The following is an 18,982-nucleotide window of genomic DNA, read 5'->3' on the forward strand; positions in this document are numbered from 1 at the left end:
TGGCACCGGTTTCGATTAGACCTAGACCAGGTACACGGGCCGACAGATCTACAGTCCTGGGTCAACGCCATATGTGAAACGAAATCGAAGCACACTAAAAATATCACACGCACCCCTGAACACCCGCAAATAGACTCTCATCTGCTTAACCTTTGGAACAAGCGACACAGACTAGTCCAAAAATGAAAGAAACAAAAAGGAAATCGTGGCCTTCGCAAGGCCATCCGACAAATCACGCTAGAAGCTGAAGAATACGCGCAACAACTTTGTACTGAAAACTGGCTTGAAACGTGTGACCAGCTAAATGGTCAACTGCACACTCCTAAGGTGTGGAAAATTTTACGCACGCTTCTAGGACAGGGCTACACACGACACACAATTGACAAAATTATGATGCACTCTGGCAAGACGCGAGAACAGACAGCAGAAGAAATTTACCGAACGTTCTATCCCATCGGCCCGAGTACAGAGCAACTTCCTAGCTATCCACCCGAATCACTCGACCAAATGGACACAGGCATCAACAGCAACTTTACGGTAGGTGAGCTACATGCGGCCCTATCTTCGCTCAAACGAAACACGGCTCCAGGCAAAGACGGTATTACTTACACTACCCTCCGTAACCTCCCACTTCCACAATTAGAACAGCTTCTTGAATACATAAACACCGCATGGGAATCTGGCACCCTTCCACAAGAATGGAAAGCGGCAGTGATAATCCCAATCCCTAACCCTGGCAAGCCCCCCAACTCTATTACCAACCTTCGTCCGATATCCCTCACATCATGTGTAGGCAAATTAATGGAACGCATGGCCCTCAACCGTCTCAATTGGCACATAGAAAGTAGAGACGCTCTGCCCTACACAATGACAGGCTTCCGATCACACGTCAGCGCTCAGGACACCATGCTCCGAATCTCGGAGGACGTGTACCAAAATCTTAGCCTAGTCCAAACCCGAACAATCGCGGGTGTAGACATACTCAAAGCGTTCGATAACGTACCACATTCAGCCATCCTTACCAACCTTCTGACACTACAACCGGGCGCTCGCCTCTACAACTATATAAAAGCTTTCTTAACTGGTCGTTCTGTACAAATCCAAATCAATGGAGAGCTTTCGACACCTCGAGCACTAAATACCGGCGTCCCTCAAGGACGCCGGTATTTAGTGCTCTTTCCCCCACTCTCTTTAATATTGCCCTACTTCACCTACCTGCCCAGCTCAGTTCTATATCACACCTGGAACACAACATTTATGCAGATGACATTACAATCTGGTGTTGTAAAGGATCCCTTGGACAACAGGAACACACGATCCAGTCAGGTCTGAATGTCATTCAGAACCACCTGAGCAGTATTGGCCTCAAATGCTCTCCCACCAAATCTGAATTCATTGTAGTTACCAATCAAACAGGTCGTAAAGCAGAAGAGCAACGCGACAGCATCAAGCTCCACATTGACCACACCCCTATTCCTCGCCGCTCTCACATCCGAATACTGGGATTCCTCCTACAGGACAATGGCAAGGCCCACGTATGGATGGACACGATTCTCCGGCAGCTCAATCAGATTTACCACATGCTAAGTAGAGTAACGCGCAGACAAAGAGGACTCAAGGAACAGGAGCTTCGCAGGATTATCGAGGCCCTTGTGTACTCCCGTGTACTGTACCAGCTTCCATATCTATCCATCACCAAGACTCAGCTCTCCAAATTGGAAGCAGCGCTCCGAAGGTACACCAGACTAGCCCTGGGAGTACCACGATTTGCCGCAAATTTTCTAGTGGCCTCGACTGGTCTTTTTAACACACTTGAAGAACGTACCACTATTTGCCGCCAAGCACATATGGCAAGGCTTCAAACATTCCCCCAAGGCCGCAAGCTCCTCGAGCATCAAGGCTACGACACCACCACCTTGCCTCCTTCTCCACCACCCCCACCCCCACCGTGGGAGTCCCTACCCCGCGTCACAGTCATGCCCATACCTCAGCATATGCATCCGGACAAACATGCTGCCCGACGCACACAACTAGTCCAACGGATAGACCGCGAGACACCATGAGCGGATACCACATATTACTACACAGATGCCAGTCACAGTCCCAGCAGAAGCATAACGGCTGTAGTAGGGCCTGGCTATGAGCATATTAATGAACACAGCAATGTCCCGACCACATCCGCCGCGGAGACCCTAGCGGTTCTTGAAGCCATCACTCGACCTCACCATCCTACTCACCACATTTGCATTCGAACAGATAGACAGGAAACATGCCGCAGTTTTCGTGACGGTGCGCTACCCGGACATATCCACAGCTTTTTGCAATGTCACCTTGACACGCATCCCTCCCTCCATGTTACCTTGCAGTGGATCCCCGGACATCAAGGCGTAGAGGAACACAACCGAGCTCATGAGCTCACCCGCGTTACGAATTTTCCGGGTCCTCCGTGCCTCTGGCCGTCCGACTATGACCCCAAGGAACACCGAAAACTCTTGCACAAGGAGCGTACATCCCTCTTAAGAGAACTACGCGCTAACACCGCCACAATTATCGCTCCCCCCCCAATCCCTCTCGCGGGAGGACAGCGCCATTCTCCGCAGACTTCAGACCAATTCGGTCGTGACTCCCCTTTTTCGCCACTATATCCAGGGCCTTGCCGGACGCCCGAAATGCCCCAACTGCGGCGAATAACCCTCTCTAGAACACTGCCTGTGGCAATGCTCCTACATTCAACCTATCCTCCTATCCTCTCTTTCCTCCCTATCTCACAGTCTCCAACCTCACTCATGGACGGACTGGCTTAGTCCACCAACCGATGCCCATATTCTCCTGCCGGCGCTCATTCAGCACGTGAAAAACGTGTTGGGTGAGGACTGGTAGGTGACTAAATACAACTGAGCGCCGGACCTTGGCGTATAAATAAAGAAAGTTTTTTCTCTCTCTCTCGTGTTGAGCGATACTGTGTGACTAGAGCCTCGCGCGCCAATTCCTGCATAGGTAATTTAATTGTAAAAATAGTTAGAAACGTGTTGCATGGTCCATTTAACTCGTGCTTGGTATACGAACAAACGTCGGGAGTTGTAGCAATCCGTAAAACGGCGCATCCTGCGGCTAACTTCGCAGGCCGTCGGACGCACGGGCAGGCTGTGGCGCCAGTCGCGCGTCTACGGAGTCAACGTCGGAGGGCTCGCAGCGGGGATCTTCGTACTGCGTCGAACGGACGCCGCGGTGTAACGAAGCCCGTTACACCTCGGTTACACCACACCCACCGTCCCATCAGCGTGACACCGCCCGGAAATCATCACATTACTTTCGGGATTGCTTTTGTAAGTCGGCGAGTGGCCGGGTTTAAGTTGTTTGCACAATAAAAGTCATTGCACCTTGTTGAAGCCTCTTTTACTGAGTCTCCCCCCCCCCCCCCCCCCCCTCCCCCCGACAATTGCAGTCAATTCCTTTCATTAGTTACGATTAAAGCCGCTGAACATGCTCAGCTAACGCTACTGGCACTCTCTTCCCCAATTTTCTCATGGGCTCTGCCATTTTGGTGCTCGGCGCTTGGAGGCCACAATCGGCGATAGACGCACCAAAGAAACTAGACCTCCTGAGCTCTAGGCACAGCGTCGGGAGGCTCGGACAGTACTGTTTTGTTCCGTCACAGACTGCTTTAGATCTCTGGAGAGCAGAAAGCCGTTCCGTACGATTTAACCTTTTCAGTGATGTGATTGCTGTGATATGTGCACCAAAGCACTCGCCCTGCTACATCCTGCTACATTTTGCCAAAATGTGAGTAATTTGTGCCAACATTGCACTAAAACGCTTTTTCACTTCAATAATATTGAAAATATGATAAACCGGGCTCCGCTACACGGCTGGATTGCTACGGTAGGCTTGTGCGGACATCCAATACTTTTGAGTATTGCCTGAAATAACATGTTCGATTTGATTTGCTCAAGGGAAAGCATTCCCCCAGAGCTGGACATAAACACACAAAACAAGCTTCGGGTATATTAGGAAAAAGAAACTTTGTGAGGGCTAATAAGGAGTGTGCGAATATATGAGAGTCCGAATACGAATAGAATATTCTTTTATATTCGATTTGTATTCGGTTCTAGAATTGCATATTTTGAAATTTCAGAATATTCGAGCAAATAGCGAACAATCCGCGCGCGGGACATGCCCTGAACATTTAGAGCTTCCTTAAAAGCTCTGTTTAGTAGCCTAAAACTATGGGTAGTGTAGCCGATTTTATATAAACCCTTGCCATTCTACGTTATTCGTTGACCTACCGTGTTTCCACGGTCCTAACACAGGCAGATTTAGCTCCCAGATATCCGAAAAGTAAATTGCTGCCAATTCTACCACGCAAGTAAAATAATGAAGGTTGAACACATACCTCATAGAACAGATTTTATGAAACGCACGCCAACACAAAAATAAATACCATGCACTCGTCGCCGTTGTCGGAGTCCAACAATAGTTCTTCGCCGTCCACAGAAGTAATCCTAGCTTTCCTCTAAAGCGTTCTAGGTTTCGCGCTTGTTGCGCTTGTACGAGTGCGCGACTGTCGCCTCTGGAAGGGTTGTCTTCCAAACAACACTGCTGGGATTGCTAGGCCACCACGCAGTACTGCTCCGTTATCTTTTCCCGCCAGTGTGATGGCCTTTCGTTTAAATAAAGAGTCCTGGTTAAGTTCCTTTTGCTTTTCCATCTTAAAACGGCAGACACAACTCCGTAGACGCGAGAGAATGCGCGTGATATGGACGTTGCTAAAACACTCGGGTGGGAAACTAATGCGGAGGGAAAGCTGGGGAAAGTTCGACTGCTTCTTGCGCAGGGGGTAGCGGTGACGTCAGAACGTCGAGCCCTGATTGGCTGCTCGCGACCCCGTATCTGAGCGTCGTCTGCTGCTTTGCAACGTCGTCTGCTCGCAACTTCGTCTGCATCTGTCTTACCTTTCCTGCGACTTTTGGAAGTGCAGGTCTTTACGAGCGAGCTCGACTTCGCCTTTCAGAGAGCGGTGAATCTCCGACAGACGCAGGAAAGGTAAGCAGCCATCGCTATGACTAGCAGACGTAAAGCAGACGACGTTAACTGCGCCAACCGCACCAACCCGCCGACGCCGTTGAAGAATGAGGAGTCTCGCCGCACACGAAGGGAGGGAAAAAGTACTTGGGAGGGAACTTGCGGACGCTATAGACCTTTCCAGCGGCAGTCTCGAACGAAGCGATTTACAGCGCGTGTCCCTGGTTTTGAGAGTGTACGTCAGTGTTGCCCGACTGCGCTGAGCTGTGGAGTTTCTCGTCAGTAGGCTGTGGCAGCCTGCGTTGGCGCAATTCCGGACGCTGGTGACGGCTGAATTGCCGCGTTTTCTTTTTTATCTTGTGTTCTGTGGCGAGCATAATTTATTGAGGTCTTTAAGAAAGCGGTGCTCTATTTTTGGGAACAAAAACAAAAAAGAAATGAAAGCTGTTTTGGTGAGTCTGTGCGCGACAGAACAAATGCAACTGGAATGTTTGTTTCATTTTATGTTCATTGTTTTACGGCACCGTAAACTCAATCGTGTCAATCTATAAAGGTCAAAATATTTGACCACACAGGATATCCGTACTGCATGGATATTCCCCGCCCACAACATAAAATTCAATGAGTCTCATCAATCGAACAAAAAATATATTGTACGTACCCCTCGGTGCTGCGTTATCCGAACAGGATTTGAGAAAGGTCTCAAATAACACAGCATATCCAATATACAGTGTCGACGATAGTCACTTCACGACGATCGGACGGAATCCGGTATGTTTTGGGGAACATGTAGAAGAGAGCTCCTTTTTTGCACAGCTTCATAGCAAATGAACGAACGTGCTTATTATGTCGCCACACCCCGGACCCGAACCTATCAGCTAGTTCTTGCGAAGACCCGGAACACAGCCTGGAAGGCTTCTTGGAGATTATCTCGACGGAAATAATCCTCCAAGCACGTCGAACTGCCTGCGTCGCGGGCTGCTTGACGTTCGCTCTCTTCGTTCGTTTCCTGCGAAGGCCGAGCGGGCTACGAGCCCTGGTATTCCCTGGTTCTCACAGTGGAAGATAACATACAAAGGGTAAGCACCCTAAACAGGAAAATGAAATAAAAACTTCCAAGAAAAGCCGGCGAACTCCGAATGCAAAATGCAGGTGGGGAGTCACGCTGACCGGGTTTCCACAGCTCAGGCGGGTGCCAGAAATTTCTGGCTGATAGGGGTCGCTCGATTCGCAAAATGGCGGCGGCCAGAGCGCTCTTTTTGGAAAGGTCTATACTTCGTTTCAGTTTCGGTCCGAGCGCGGCCGATGTTATGAGCCGAAGGACCAATCAAACAGCGAAAGAGGCACAACGTCATGGCGTGCTCTCTGCAGTTGATAGGACCAGCCGGTATTCGCCGTCTCTCTGTGCGTGTTCTCCCGCCGGATAGTCCCCTCAAGCGCAGAGAGCACGCCATGACGTTGCTCTTTTTCCGCTCTTTCATTGGCCCTTTTGCTCATAACATCGGCCGCGCTCGGACCTAAGCTGAAACGAAGTTTAGCCACCCTCACCTCTCCGTTCTTAGCAAACAAACCTCGACGCCTCGGGACACCTCGCCAGTCCCTGTTGGAAAATCTCGATGATGGAAAGATGACGGAAAAGGCTCATACAAGCGTAACCGTAATATGGGACATCCTATACAAGCGAAAAAGGCGGCTCCAGTATAGTGGAATAAGGCGGAATGATACAGGTGGGCGGAACCATACAAGCGTGTCGTATTATGGGACATCCTATACCAGCGTAGTGGATATAGGCGGAACCATGTAGGCGGACGGAACCATACATGCATAACGTAATATGGGACATCCTATACCAGCAAAAAGGCGATACCAGCATGGTGGAGCCATATGGCTCCAGCGTGTTGGTTTCGCCTTTTCACTGTTGTACAGGGCGATTTAGTTTTAAGCTTTACATATATGTTTAGAAAGGTTGTGAAAGCTATATTAATGCGGTTTGTGCAGGCGAGTTATACGGCCAGGCGTAGGTAGTATAGGGACCTAGTCGTAACGATCAGTCAGATAATTAAATACAATTTGTTAATCAACTTTTTAATTAGTGAAAATGAAAATATGGTTTCAATTAGAAACTTGCTGAGTCATTGAAAACCACAAAATCAAGTTTTTTTTAGAAGGATATAATTCAGGGGTAGCGTTTTATGCATTCTGTAAAAAGCTTTATTTGGACGAGTTTCTAGGTTTCAGTTTCTTATCAGAGCTCATCTCTGCGCCCACGGTCCTGTTCCCCAGGGGCATAGACACGCAACACACATGCGCCTTGCTTCCCTTCATCCTACAAGGGAGGCGAGGGGGCGGCTTCGCACTGCGGTCACCGGGCAGCTGGACCGCAGGTGCAAAGATGCGCTCTGGTAAGAAACCGAAGTCTGGAAATGCGTCCAAATTGACCATTTTTTTATAACGCCATAAAATGCTACTCGTCTTATATCTTTACAAAGAAAATTGATTTAGTGTGTTTTGATGATGCTTAGCAGGTTTCTAATTGGAACCATGGGTCTATTTTCACTGATTAAAAATTTCACGAACATACTATACTTAGAGAGAGGCTGAAGCAGTTTTGTATTTGAGAAAACACTTTTAAATCTTCATTCGACCTCCAGAATCTCAAATATCAAAATTATTCGCTAATTTAATTAATCAAGGCTGCATAGTCATTTTTAAAGCGCTGTGAAAGCACCTCCCTAGAGAGCGACGTCACAACAGCAGCTTTCAAAATCTTTGTTCACGCATCTTCAGCGCCTATCAAAGCTATGCACGCACATGCTATTTTTTAAAAGGGCAGAAAAATGTGTCACGACTGGTGCCAGTGCCGGAGAATATACCTAGAAAACTTGCGATTGGACGCGCGGCCCTTAAGCGACACACGCTTGGCGGCCGAAAGGTCTTCTTACGATGTCACTGTTGGTGGGATGTTTTTTGTGTTTTCTCACGTTTAGTTATATCTTTGAGGAAAACGAACGGGATATTCAGATTCGCGGGATGAAACTACGCTAGAATGAACCTCCATCTAGTTTTCTGAAAGAAGTCTGGCACATCTCTGTAATAAGCCGACGGATCATTACAAATTAGCCTTTTATACTATGCCGCCCTGGCCATATAACTCACGTGCACAGACCGCGTAAATGTAGCTTTTACGGTTTTTTTTAAAAAAATCTGTAAAACATAGAAAAAAAACTCTGTAGAATGTCCCCCAATACAATACGATTGTATGGTTCCTTCCCCGCTTGCATTGTTCAAGAAAGACTTGTGGACATCCAGCGTTTCATTGGAATGCTGGATGTCAGCGAGTCTCTACATCAGTGAGTGGTTTCAAACAAGCATGGTGTTTGCACACCAGTAAGCTCTTATCCGAGGCTCACCAGGACCACTAAGAGCAGAGGCGAAATGTCGTGACCTGGTAAATTTGGTTGCAGGTATTTATTTTTACAAGAACTGCATGCAGCAAAGCTTAACTTTGCTTAAAAGAAGATTATTAAAAATTCAATACTGAACAATGGTGTCCCTTGAGCTGTCAGACCAAACTCCCACTCTTGCCACTCAGGAGTTCCTAACTTGTGCGTAGAGGATCAGCACAACCCAGATTTGTGCTGCGAGCGCACCTGCAATATAAAAGTTGAATAAACATGAGATGAAATATGAGACGTTTACAATTCTATGTAACGTGAAATTAGAGCACAGATCTTGAAGAGGAAAATGGGAAGGCATGCCCCCCCTCCCCCTCCTCCTCTTCTGCTCCCTCCCATTTAGCAGGAAACTTCCCTGAATTTAGCGGGAAAATTTCCCCACTAAATTTAGCTGGTTAAGTTTCCCACTAAATTTAGCGCAGAAATTGATGTCACATGACCTCAACACAAATGCAGTTTTTCCACTAAAAGTAGCAGGGAAAATGACGTCGCATGACCGTGTCACGTCAGCCATAAAAAAATTCAGTTTCTCAGCTAGACTTAGCGGAAATATTAACGTCACATGACCACAACATTAATTCAATTTCCTGCCAAGTTTAGTTGGGTGGTTACTCCGACAGCGACGCCGCGAAACGCGGAAACGGGTGCTAAGAGCTGCGCTAAAAACTAAATGCATCAGGTGAAATAAAGTGAACATTAGAGATACTGTAAGAAAAAGAAGAGAATCTAAGATACCGTTCTCAGATCCTTCCTTTTGTCCGTTCTCAAATGTTTTGATTTCAAGAAATGTTTATCTCTTTATTCATACTAGAGCACTGCACGGGCCGGAATTTCTAGGCCCGGCCCGACCCGGCCCGGTAGAGACACGGCCCGGGCCCGGCCCGAGTCCGACAGAATTTTAAATTTCTAGGCCCGGCCCGACCCGGCCCGAAAGAGACACGGCCCGGGCCCGGCCCGAGCCCGACAGAATTGTTAATTTCAAGGCCCCGCCCGACCCGGCCCGATGGCTGTAGCCCGAAACAACCAATTTCCGTTTGAACCCGTCCTGTTTCGACCCGCTCCCGAAACGAGCTCCCCATTTGAACCCGTCCTGTTTCTACCCATTCTTTAAACACCCTTCCCATATGACCAGTTCCCTAAACGCCCTTCTCGTTTGAATTTGTCCTGTTTCGACCCATTCCCTAAACGCCCTTCTTATTTGAACCAGTTTCCGAAGCACCCTTTGCGTTTGAACGCGCCCCGTTTCAACCTACTTTTATAAGGCCCTGCACATCGCAACCTCTTCGCAAAAAGTCTCCATCGTTCTAAGCCTGGTCTGCGCACCTTTTCTGTTTAAGAATATGTTCTGAAGTAGCTTTACATGTCAACGCGTTCTTAAAATATACAACCCCTTCAGGCAAGCTTAAGTTTAATATATTCCTAGTTAACCCCTTAAAACGTTTTTTTCAAGATGGTTCCCAAAACGTGCAAGCGCGGAACGGACTATGTACACTGCGCGACACTGATACCGCGAACACGACGTTGGCTTTTTTCGAATTTTACTTCGAAATGGTTTTAGTAGGCACCAAAGTATACCGCTTAGGTATGTGGCCCAGATGAGCACTTCTAAAGACACTAATATTTTTGAAAACAGCGTTTTGATTCTATGAGATAAGCATAAAAACACGACGATCGCTTGTTCGCACTAATATAGTGTCGCGCTCTGTGCAATAAGGGAGTCTTAGAATAACGTACTCAAGCACTTTGGGCAAGCTAAAATTAGCATCGCCATAGGTTTTACATCGCAACGCTATTTTTACGGTACCCAAAGCGCTTGCGTAAGTTTTTCTAAATCTTCCTAATAGTGAACTAGATATTTTTGAGAGCGATGAATCAGACAGGTTGACAAGCATATGACTGGGACTTTATTTTGTTTACAACTTATAACACAACCCTCGCTCCACACGGAAAAAGCTTGAAGGCTTTCTAGCTTCAAGATGTCTTTTAGTTACTATTTTTAACGACGCTGTAGTGAATTTGCACTTCGCTTTTTTTGTATTCAATGAACCTAAAAGATTAATGAGCAAACTTCTTGCTATCAACAACAATTTATGATTTACGGCACAAAATTGCCCAGGCACGGCTCGGGCCGGCCCGGGCCGGCGCGGCCCGAGAACTTTTTTGTTCAAGCCCGAGCCCGGCCCGGGCCCGAGAAAATACGTGCTACCCGGCCCGAGCCCGGCCCGCGGGCCGGGCCGGGCTCGGGCTTTCGGGCTGGCCCGGGCCCGTGCAGTGCTCTAATTCATACCCAGAGAAACCCTCCCAGTTTCAGCATGAATGCAATAAATCAATGCAGACTAGACCTTGTAAACTATAATCCACATGAAAATTAATGTTTGCCACATAGTCATGTATGAGTCAGTGGCTCAGATCTCTAAATACATTTGTATTGAGGAACATTCTTGAATAAAACTTCTGGGCTTCGAATTCAACAGTTTGTACTTCCATAAGGAACACTGTATGGCACTGATTTTTCTTTTGTGACACATCAGAAACAGCACAGCACTGTCATCCTCGCATACCTAACAAGAATTTGTATTTTTTTTTTAGCATGGCATGTGCTATTCTAATGCCCATACAGCATCCTTTAACAAAATTTCCTTTGTAGAGCTTTTTATTGGTTCTTATTTAGCTCGCACGACAGATTCGGTACCTTGAATTCTCACTCGGCATCAACAGTTTTATATATTAATGTAATAGCGAAAGACAAGATGTATGGACTTGAGTACGGCTCAGCAAGCACAGATGTTGAGAAAAGTACTGAAGAAAACTCAAATGTCAAAATAAAAATAAGCTGGAATGTGGAATTATGGACATGGACATGAATACAGTTAGCAGATTCAATATGAAGAATATGTGTTAGACGCACGCTCAAAGAAACCTGTTGCATCTATATTCATTCAAATTACTTTGCAGAACACAGCGCTGCAGTCTCAGGTGGGAGTTCGCTGAATGAGTCTACTGAAAATGAGTGTAGACGGAAAAAGCAGTTTGATCTGCGATAATGAACATTACATAAGTGACATGTCATTATTACTGTTACAGTGCCGAATGTTCCAAACTGTCAGTCGCATCATTCTGTGAGTTCCCTCCGTACATTACAGGGTTTGGCTCTCTCGAATGCTTTGCGAGAAAAATGATGAACTGGAAATATCTAGAGTAGTTCTAGAAAAACTATTTCCAGAATCTTATCTCAGCATCGCAAAGAATATAAAAAGTTTCTAAAGACAAGGTTAGTGCAGGAGTTGAATAAACTAAATACTTTGTTTTTCGAAACCATCTTGCCGTAGTAAACGTATGAAGTTCCCCTAGGTAGAGCTAGTCATTACGGATGATTGTGCCCATTGCGTACCATAAAAATTTAATTTGCGACCTACAATATTTACAAACTCAATTAACTCTGAATAAGTGGACCACTTGGCATTAAAGATTGGCCTCACCATGACTGTCTGCCAACATCTACATAATAATTTCCATGAACCTATGTATTTCAAGAAAATATTTGGTGCGAGCTGCTTAAAACACAATAGCACTTTTTAGCAAGTGCTGATTGTTGGGCAAGTTGGTACGGTACGTTAGAAAACATGATTGTGCTTTGAAGACGGGCACATAGGAAGGACAGACACCACAGAGTGCTAACTTTCAACTGATTTAATTCAAGAACCTCGGCGTAGAAACACACTGCGTCACCGCACCACATCTCAACCAATCCGTGGCCCTGCCACGGACCGCAAGTACGCCAACTCCTTATCCGCCAAGTCAATTGACGCCACACTGACACAACACGTGCCGGAACTATTTATAGCATCAGCCTCCATAATCTCTCTAACAGTCATATCTTTGTGCCTAGCAAGAACAGTAGACTGAGCAAATAATGGTTTGCACTCGCAGTCATGATCTGTCGTGTCACTGTCATGACTGCGGGTGCAAACCATTATTTGTTTCGTCTATTGTTCTTGAGAGGCACAAAGATAGGACTGTTAGCGAGATTATGGAGGCTGACACTATAAATAGTTCTGGCACAAGTTGTGTCAGTGTGGCGTCAATTGACTTGGCGGATAAGGATTTGGCGTACTTGCGGTCCATGGCAGGGCCACGGATTGGTTGAGATGTGGTGCGGTGACACAGTCCGTTTCTACGCTGAGGTTCTTGAATTAAATCAGTTGAAAGTTAGCGCTCTGTTGTGTCTGTCCTTCCTATGTCCCCGTCTTCCAAGCGCAATCATATTTTCTACCGCACTTTTTAACACTAATAGAAAGCCTGTAGTGGGCCACAACTTAAGCAGTTTTCACTTCATTATAAAGAGCAATTACACATATGTGAACCATGAATATAGGCCTGCACTGAATTTTTTTCTTAAGCTGAACGTGCTATGCTCTGTTTACTATATAAATCTTTGCAGAGCTGACAATGTGCAAGTTCCTGTTTTTTTTATATTTCACATGTCCCGACTGGTGAGTGTGGTAGGGACATAAGATTGATGACACCAACGAAACACAATGATTATTTTAAGAATTTGTTTGGGTATAGCACGAGCAAGGCGATCTGCGGGAAGTTATTTCTGTGACACCGTCGAACCTACATCCGCGGGCTTTAAGTTCACATGTTAATCATGTCTGCAGACTCCTTTTTGTAATTGGAATTTCATCCAACCCAAGATTTGAATATGTTTTTTTTTCATTTTAGGCTTAGTAGTGCTTTTGCTGTTCTATTAATAGGTAAGAAAAATGCTTATTTCAAGTGGCATACCTAACACCTGGTGGCACGAGGACTCCCCTGTCGTGACGCAGACCGAAAGTCACAGCCAGGGAGATACTGCGATGCTCTTGTTGCTGGGATTACCTCCCCCATGGTCCTGCCCAGACCACAGAAAAAGATTGAGTCCAAGCTTGTGGCCACTAGGATTTCCAGATCTTGAGGCACCCAAGTAGCTGAAAATAAAAACAAATCACAATCAAGTACTTGGCAGAGCTACATTAGAATGGCTAGCATATTCTTTCGTGATCAGCACATAGATCCTCTTATTTTAGTCATAGTCACCCCCCAGGACAAAGCTACGTAGGCGTTAAAATGATGGGTACCGAATTTAGGTGAATGATCAAATGCATTCATTTAACCCCCTTTCGCCCCAACCTGAGACTTCTGTCAAATATTCACATTCAACTGTAAAGACTACAAATAAAACTACTACTGCAATGCAAAGCCGTATAGTGGGAGAGTTTAGCCAGCGGGTGTGGCAACGAAGGCGCCGGAGAGGAGGAAAGGGAGGAGAACGCCGAAGGAGGGAGAGAGAAGGCAGCAGAGAAACAAAGAGGAGACGACCACCATTTTGACGCAAAGCTGTCTGCACGGAGCACTGTTGAGGCTACGTGTCGTCTGCTACGGGCTTATTTATTTTTTTTGCCTAAATAAAAGTGCGTTCAAACATGGAGGAACTTCTTTCTTTAGGCTTTTAAGCCACCGAGGAATAACACTATATCATTTTATTGCCAGAGCCTGCCAAATAAAAGGAAAGAACCGAAATTTGAATATCGATCCCATGCCGGGCGAATGAATGAAAATGGCGGCCCTCCCCGCTCAGCTGGGAGCAGCCTAGAGTTCACGCGCATGCGCTCACGCCTCTTGCTCTGTGCCGCGGGCTGATCAGCTCACTCCGAAGGGAGACGTTACGGCAGCGAAATCATAGACTGCCAGACTCTCCCCATATATGGCTCTGCTGCAATGGAAAGATTTTCCTACCCTCGTGCTCAGCGAGTGTCGACTGTGGATACAACTCCGGTTCATACACTCGCTGAACATGAGGGTAAAGTGTACCAGCAGAGGGCAGGTGTCTGTATACAAAGAGTTTAGTTGGCACACCAAGAGGCTAACGAATAAGAATGGGTACCACTCTGAGCAAAATGCCAAAAAAGCGTGGATCTCGGCTTGACACTAACAGCGGCACACAGTATCTATTTTAGTGACAAAGGGGTACTAAATCATTATTTTCAGCTTCCTAACTAAACTAAATATTCTTCCCGGCTTGCTTTTTAGGAAAATCTCCAAATTCACAAAAACTACTAAGACAACGTCTAAAAAAAAAAAAAAGCAATGGCAAAACCAGCATTCAAATTCGCCTGCTCTCCAGTAGCACGACATCTATGGCAGGCAGACCTGCAGAATGAGCAAGCAGTTTAAGAAACAGAGTATGTCCTATGTATAATTTTTTTTTATGCTGCAAAGCGAGCGCTGGAAGGAGGTTTCACGACATTAACGAAATTTCTTGCAATCAGTTGAGAACAAATTAGAGCAGTGAACTTGTCCTTGCTTCTGGCATAACGTTTTAGTGTTGCCCATGGAAACTCACATAAATTTGAAAATAAAAACAAAAAAGACTAACCTTCATAAAAAAATCTAACTTTGGCAAAGAAAAGTTACCTTGGAAAAAATATGTACAATATAGTTGTACAGCGTGCATTTGTGTGCTTAACCAATTTTGAGGCAAATCGGCGACAATGAAAAGAAGACGTTTGAGTACAATTAAGGGAAAGACAGAAAGGATGCATACCTACAACAAAAACATTTAGAACGACCACGGGCAGGAAACTCTGGTGAGGCTCTCGGAGTGACTCCCTCATATGGGCCTGCGCAGACCACAGAACAAGATCGGTCAGAGCTTGCAGCCATAAGGTGCTTCATACCATGAAGTTACAGAAGCGGGTGCAATTGGAAGCAAAGTGCATTTCATTTCTCTGAAAAACGAAGAGTTTAATAGGTAGCTTGCATTCATAAGGTGATACAGTCATGAATGCACAGACTTTTCAATGCAGCGCTATATCACCAACTTGTTAACCATGCCGGGCAACACTAAAAACTGAGAGCATTATTTTAAACTATCTCAGCTTAAAGTTAACCACGACAGAAGCCTCAAGCCATCCTTGCAAATTCAGTGCACAAAGCAAGCCATGTGACCTTCTAGTTGGACGCCATGGTACGTCGAGCTTATAATCATGCGTCATGCTGTTTTTGCTGCAAAGGCTTGTAGTTTCAAAAGTGGTCCAGCTTAAAGAGACTAAAGGTATAGACGTTTATGAGTGGGGCCCTCATTTAGTCTGCAGCTACATTGCGAAATAGGACGTTCCAACCGGGATGTTTGCTGCCTGTAACCACACGACCAGCTTGTGCCCAGCGATTGTTCGAGCTGAATACATGTCCTCGACAGTGCCATTATTTGACAAGCATTTCTATGACTGTTAAACATGACTGACTTACAGAGAGACTCCACCTCAACGACTAATGACTTGGGATACCTAACTGAATACTGATATATCAACTAAATGCAAAACAATTACCTGGCAAGCATTAAATTTTTCAAGAGGCTGGGTCGACTCCGCATTAAGTTGAAGGAGTCGATGCGTAATAGGACAATACAAACAAAAATATGCCTTAGAATTCCTTTTGCACCCTCAAAATGATGTGTTTTTGAAGGTAAGGTACACAATGTTCTTGATTTAGAAAGTGCCTCAGCTGTACAAATGCATATGCAATAAGGGCACTTGCCAAGCCTATTCTACTCAGCTCTGTGCAGGTTAAGCTAAGTTAGAGTATAGAAGTACATGCTCACTGACACCATCAGAAAGGCAGGGAGAAGTCTCCGTTGTTCGACCTCCAGCCCGTCTGCTACCTTCGATGACGTTTCAGCGCCTGATGAGCCTGGAGCGAGCACATCTGTCTAAAGCGGGGTGAAAAGCACAAGCATGTGCTGGAGGATGCCCAGCCATTCTCTTTTTGTCATCGGCTATACTACATATTTTTAGTAAGACATATTTTTAAGTGAGGAAAAGTACTGCAAATATGCAGTCCACCTTAAAGATAACAACAGTTGCCATTCACCATTTTCCAAATAAGTGCTCCCACGTACCGGAACATCTACACATGTGGTGCGTGAGTAGCTTCAGGACTGAGAGGCTAGAAAACGAAGCGCTTCCAACCATGCGGGTACATTCGTTGCAAGTTCCCGATTTGTAGACAAAATGATTTAGAATGAGCAAATCTTGTCTACGCCCGAGGTAGAACATTGAATTGCGATTCCCCCATATTGTGCGAACCATCCTTCAAACTGCGGTACCACCTGCAAATAAACTATGTTGTGCTGCGGCACGCGTCCATGCTGCCTGCTTCAGAGGAAAACCACTACTCGTGTTGAAGACGACATCCCACAGTGGACAGGCAACAATTTTTAACGAACAAAAACAAAATTGATATCATTCAATAGACACAGATAGGCTCACAAAGTGTCGGCACCATGATTGTTGTTGTTGGTTTTACTCTTGCATACAAACAAAGGTGACTTCCTCTCTCCTCCGATGGACAGTAAAACCCCCTTATCTTGGTGGCCCCTATTTCTTCTCGAATCGGTCACAGAGGACATAATCGCAGTCACTGAATTCCGCAAAATTAAAGGCCGCGAAAATTAAAGGTTCGCCAACATTAAGGGGTTTACTGTTCTTCTGAGTGTCACATGATGTTAACATTTCAAGGAGGCTGAAGGTATTCTTTTAAGAAAAAATTGACCTATGAAAAAAATGCCCTTCTCCAGGTTAGGCACGCGAGGTTCTTTTGCACTACCTATAAGGTGGCAAGTTTATTTCGGCAGAGCTTTCGGTAAAACGGAGTCACAAAAGCAGCTATACTTGGCGTCAACTATTTTGTGCTGCATTATAAAGCCAGAGTAGATTCCACAGTGCGTGCTTCAGCAGAGCACTGTTTGTTGCGAGAGCATATGTGGTTTAGTGTTGCATCCCATTTGCATAATCTAGAGAAACTAGCGCTGACAGAGTTGGAGCACTCCAGATATTAACAGCCGACTGTAGAAGCATTGAGAGATGCACACATGCGAACTGTGCATTTCTTAAAGGTGGGTTCGAGCAAAGGTAAAAACAATATCTATACTTACGGCGGCCATACTTGCCTTTCCCAAGCACGACCACTTTTCCCTCGGTAGCACCATCCAGTAAGAAGCACCAGCAACACGCCCATGAGACGCCGCCGCCTCCTGGATTGAATGACGACCCGCCTGAGGTCTTGGAAGGAGATCCGGAACACTGCTTTAGGCCAGATGTTGTATCTGGTGGGGCAGAGACTAAAAGAAAAATTAACAAATTTATCTGAAGCGCTACATTCCTATAGGACAGCAGTATTTTTTTTAGGCCAGTGATTCACTTTAATTAAACACAAATGGTTGGTTTATATGATGAACCATCAGCCCCTATTTTTCTTAAGTGTAACGCAGTGTCTAACGTTACGTCCGACGGAACCCGAAATAAAAATTAAAGTTACCCCCAACGTAACTGTCAAGCATTCGAGTTACGTCCGACGTAACCCAAAATAAAAATTAAAGTTACCGTATTTACTCGAAAATAGGTCGAACTCTATTTGTTGGACCCACCGAGAATAATAAAAAAAAAATTCAAATATAGGTCGACTTTTTTTTTTATTTTTAAGAACAGGGGAAATTTTGGGCAAAAGAAAGAAACCTCTATTTACATCACTTCACAGCTTGGTAGACATCCTCGCAAATCCGCCACAATACTTCACTGACACCGTTGTAAAATGACGACAAGAAACGAAAGAAGGTGCGAAGCGACGAAAGACAAACTACAAAGACGCAAACAAAGCCGCCGTGTCGCCATGAGCAACACGCGAGCCGAGCCGCCTCAAGCAACTAACAAAAGTAACATCTTTTTTTTTTCTTTTTTTGTGCGCGTTTGCGAGGATGGAGGACAAAGTGCATGGCGCATCGCGTTCCTCTCCTTCCCCATTGCCCAGCAAGGGGAACGCTAGAGGTGCGATGGCGAAATCCAATGCCCCAAGAGGTGCGCGCGATAGCGGCATCGGCCACCGCTGTTGTTTTCGGTTGTTTAACAAAAGCTTTTGGAAACAAGAAGCGGCGCAGCTCTACGGCAACGCCGGCTCGGTGACTCGATAGCTTCATGCTTCCGGTACGGTCGCAAAATTTGGTCGCGAATGTAGGTCGAAATTCTTTAGTCACGATTTCCGAAAAAAAATAAAAAAATAAATAAAAAAAAATAAAAAAAAAGGTCGACATATATTTGAATAAACACGGTAGTCAGCACACATCATGAAAGCGATTGGTGCGAGCGATCAAGGTGATGAGCGACGTTTTCTAGAAGCCCAGGAACCGAGCGGCGCAAGCAGCGAGAGTGAGAAATCTTCGTCGCTCGGCGCCGGCACTCGTAGCTTCTCGTCGTCGCTTGTCTCGTTGATCGCTATATTGCATACATGCTGTTCAGAAAGGTGCTCTAAGTGGTTACCATTGCATTGGGACCAGCCTCGCATTCAACCGTAACCAGTCTTGACTTTTTTTTAAGCCGCCCAGGTAGAAGTTAACATCGTACATACATCGTTTTCAAGCATGGCTCCTCGTTCATTGCTCGATTTACTTTTTCGTAAATGACAAACCGCAA

At 45.7% G+C, this 18,982-nt stretch overlaps 1 protein-coding gene across 1 annotated transcript in view; it reads left to right on the top strand.

Annotated features, from left to right (window-relative positions):
- The window catches only part of LOC120841455 (THUMP domain-containing protein 3), a 43,416-nt gene extending 40,030 nt beyond the window's left edge, over positions 1 to 3,386 (top strand). Inside the window, exon 8 of the mRNA XM_042286866.1 lies at positions 3,124 to 3,386. Within this exon, the coding sequence (XP_042142800.1) occupies positions 3,124 to 3,234 (111 nt within the window). The 3' untranslated portion in view covers positions 3,235 to 3,386. The remainder of the gene's footprint in view (positions 1 to 3,123) is intronic.
- The last annotated feature ends 15,596 nt before the right edge of the window (positions 3,387 to 18,982 follow it).

Source organism: Ixodes scapularis, unplaced genomic scaffold (genome assembly GCF_016920785.2).
Source record: "Ixodes scapularis isolate PalLabHiFi unplaced genomic scaffold, ASM1692078v2 PGA_scaffold8__174_contigs__length_109621045, whole genome shotgun sequence".
NCBI classification, from domain to species: Eukaryota; Metazoa; Arthropoda; class Arachnida; order Ixodida; family Ixodidae; genus Ixodes; species Ixodes scapularis.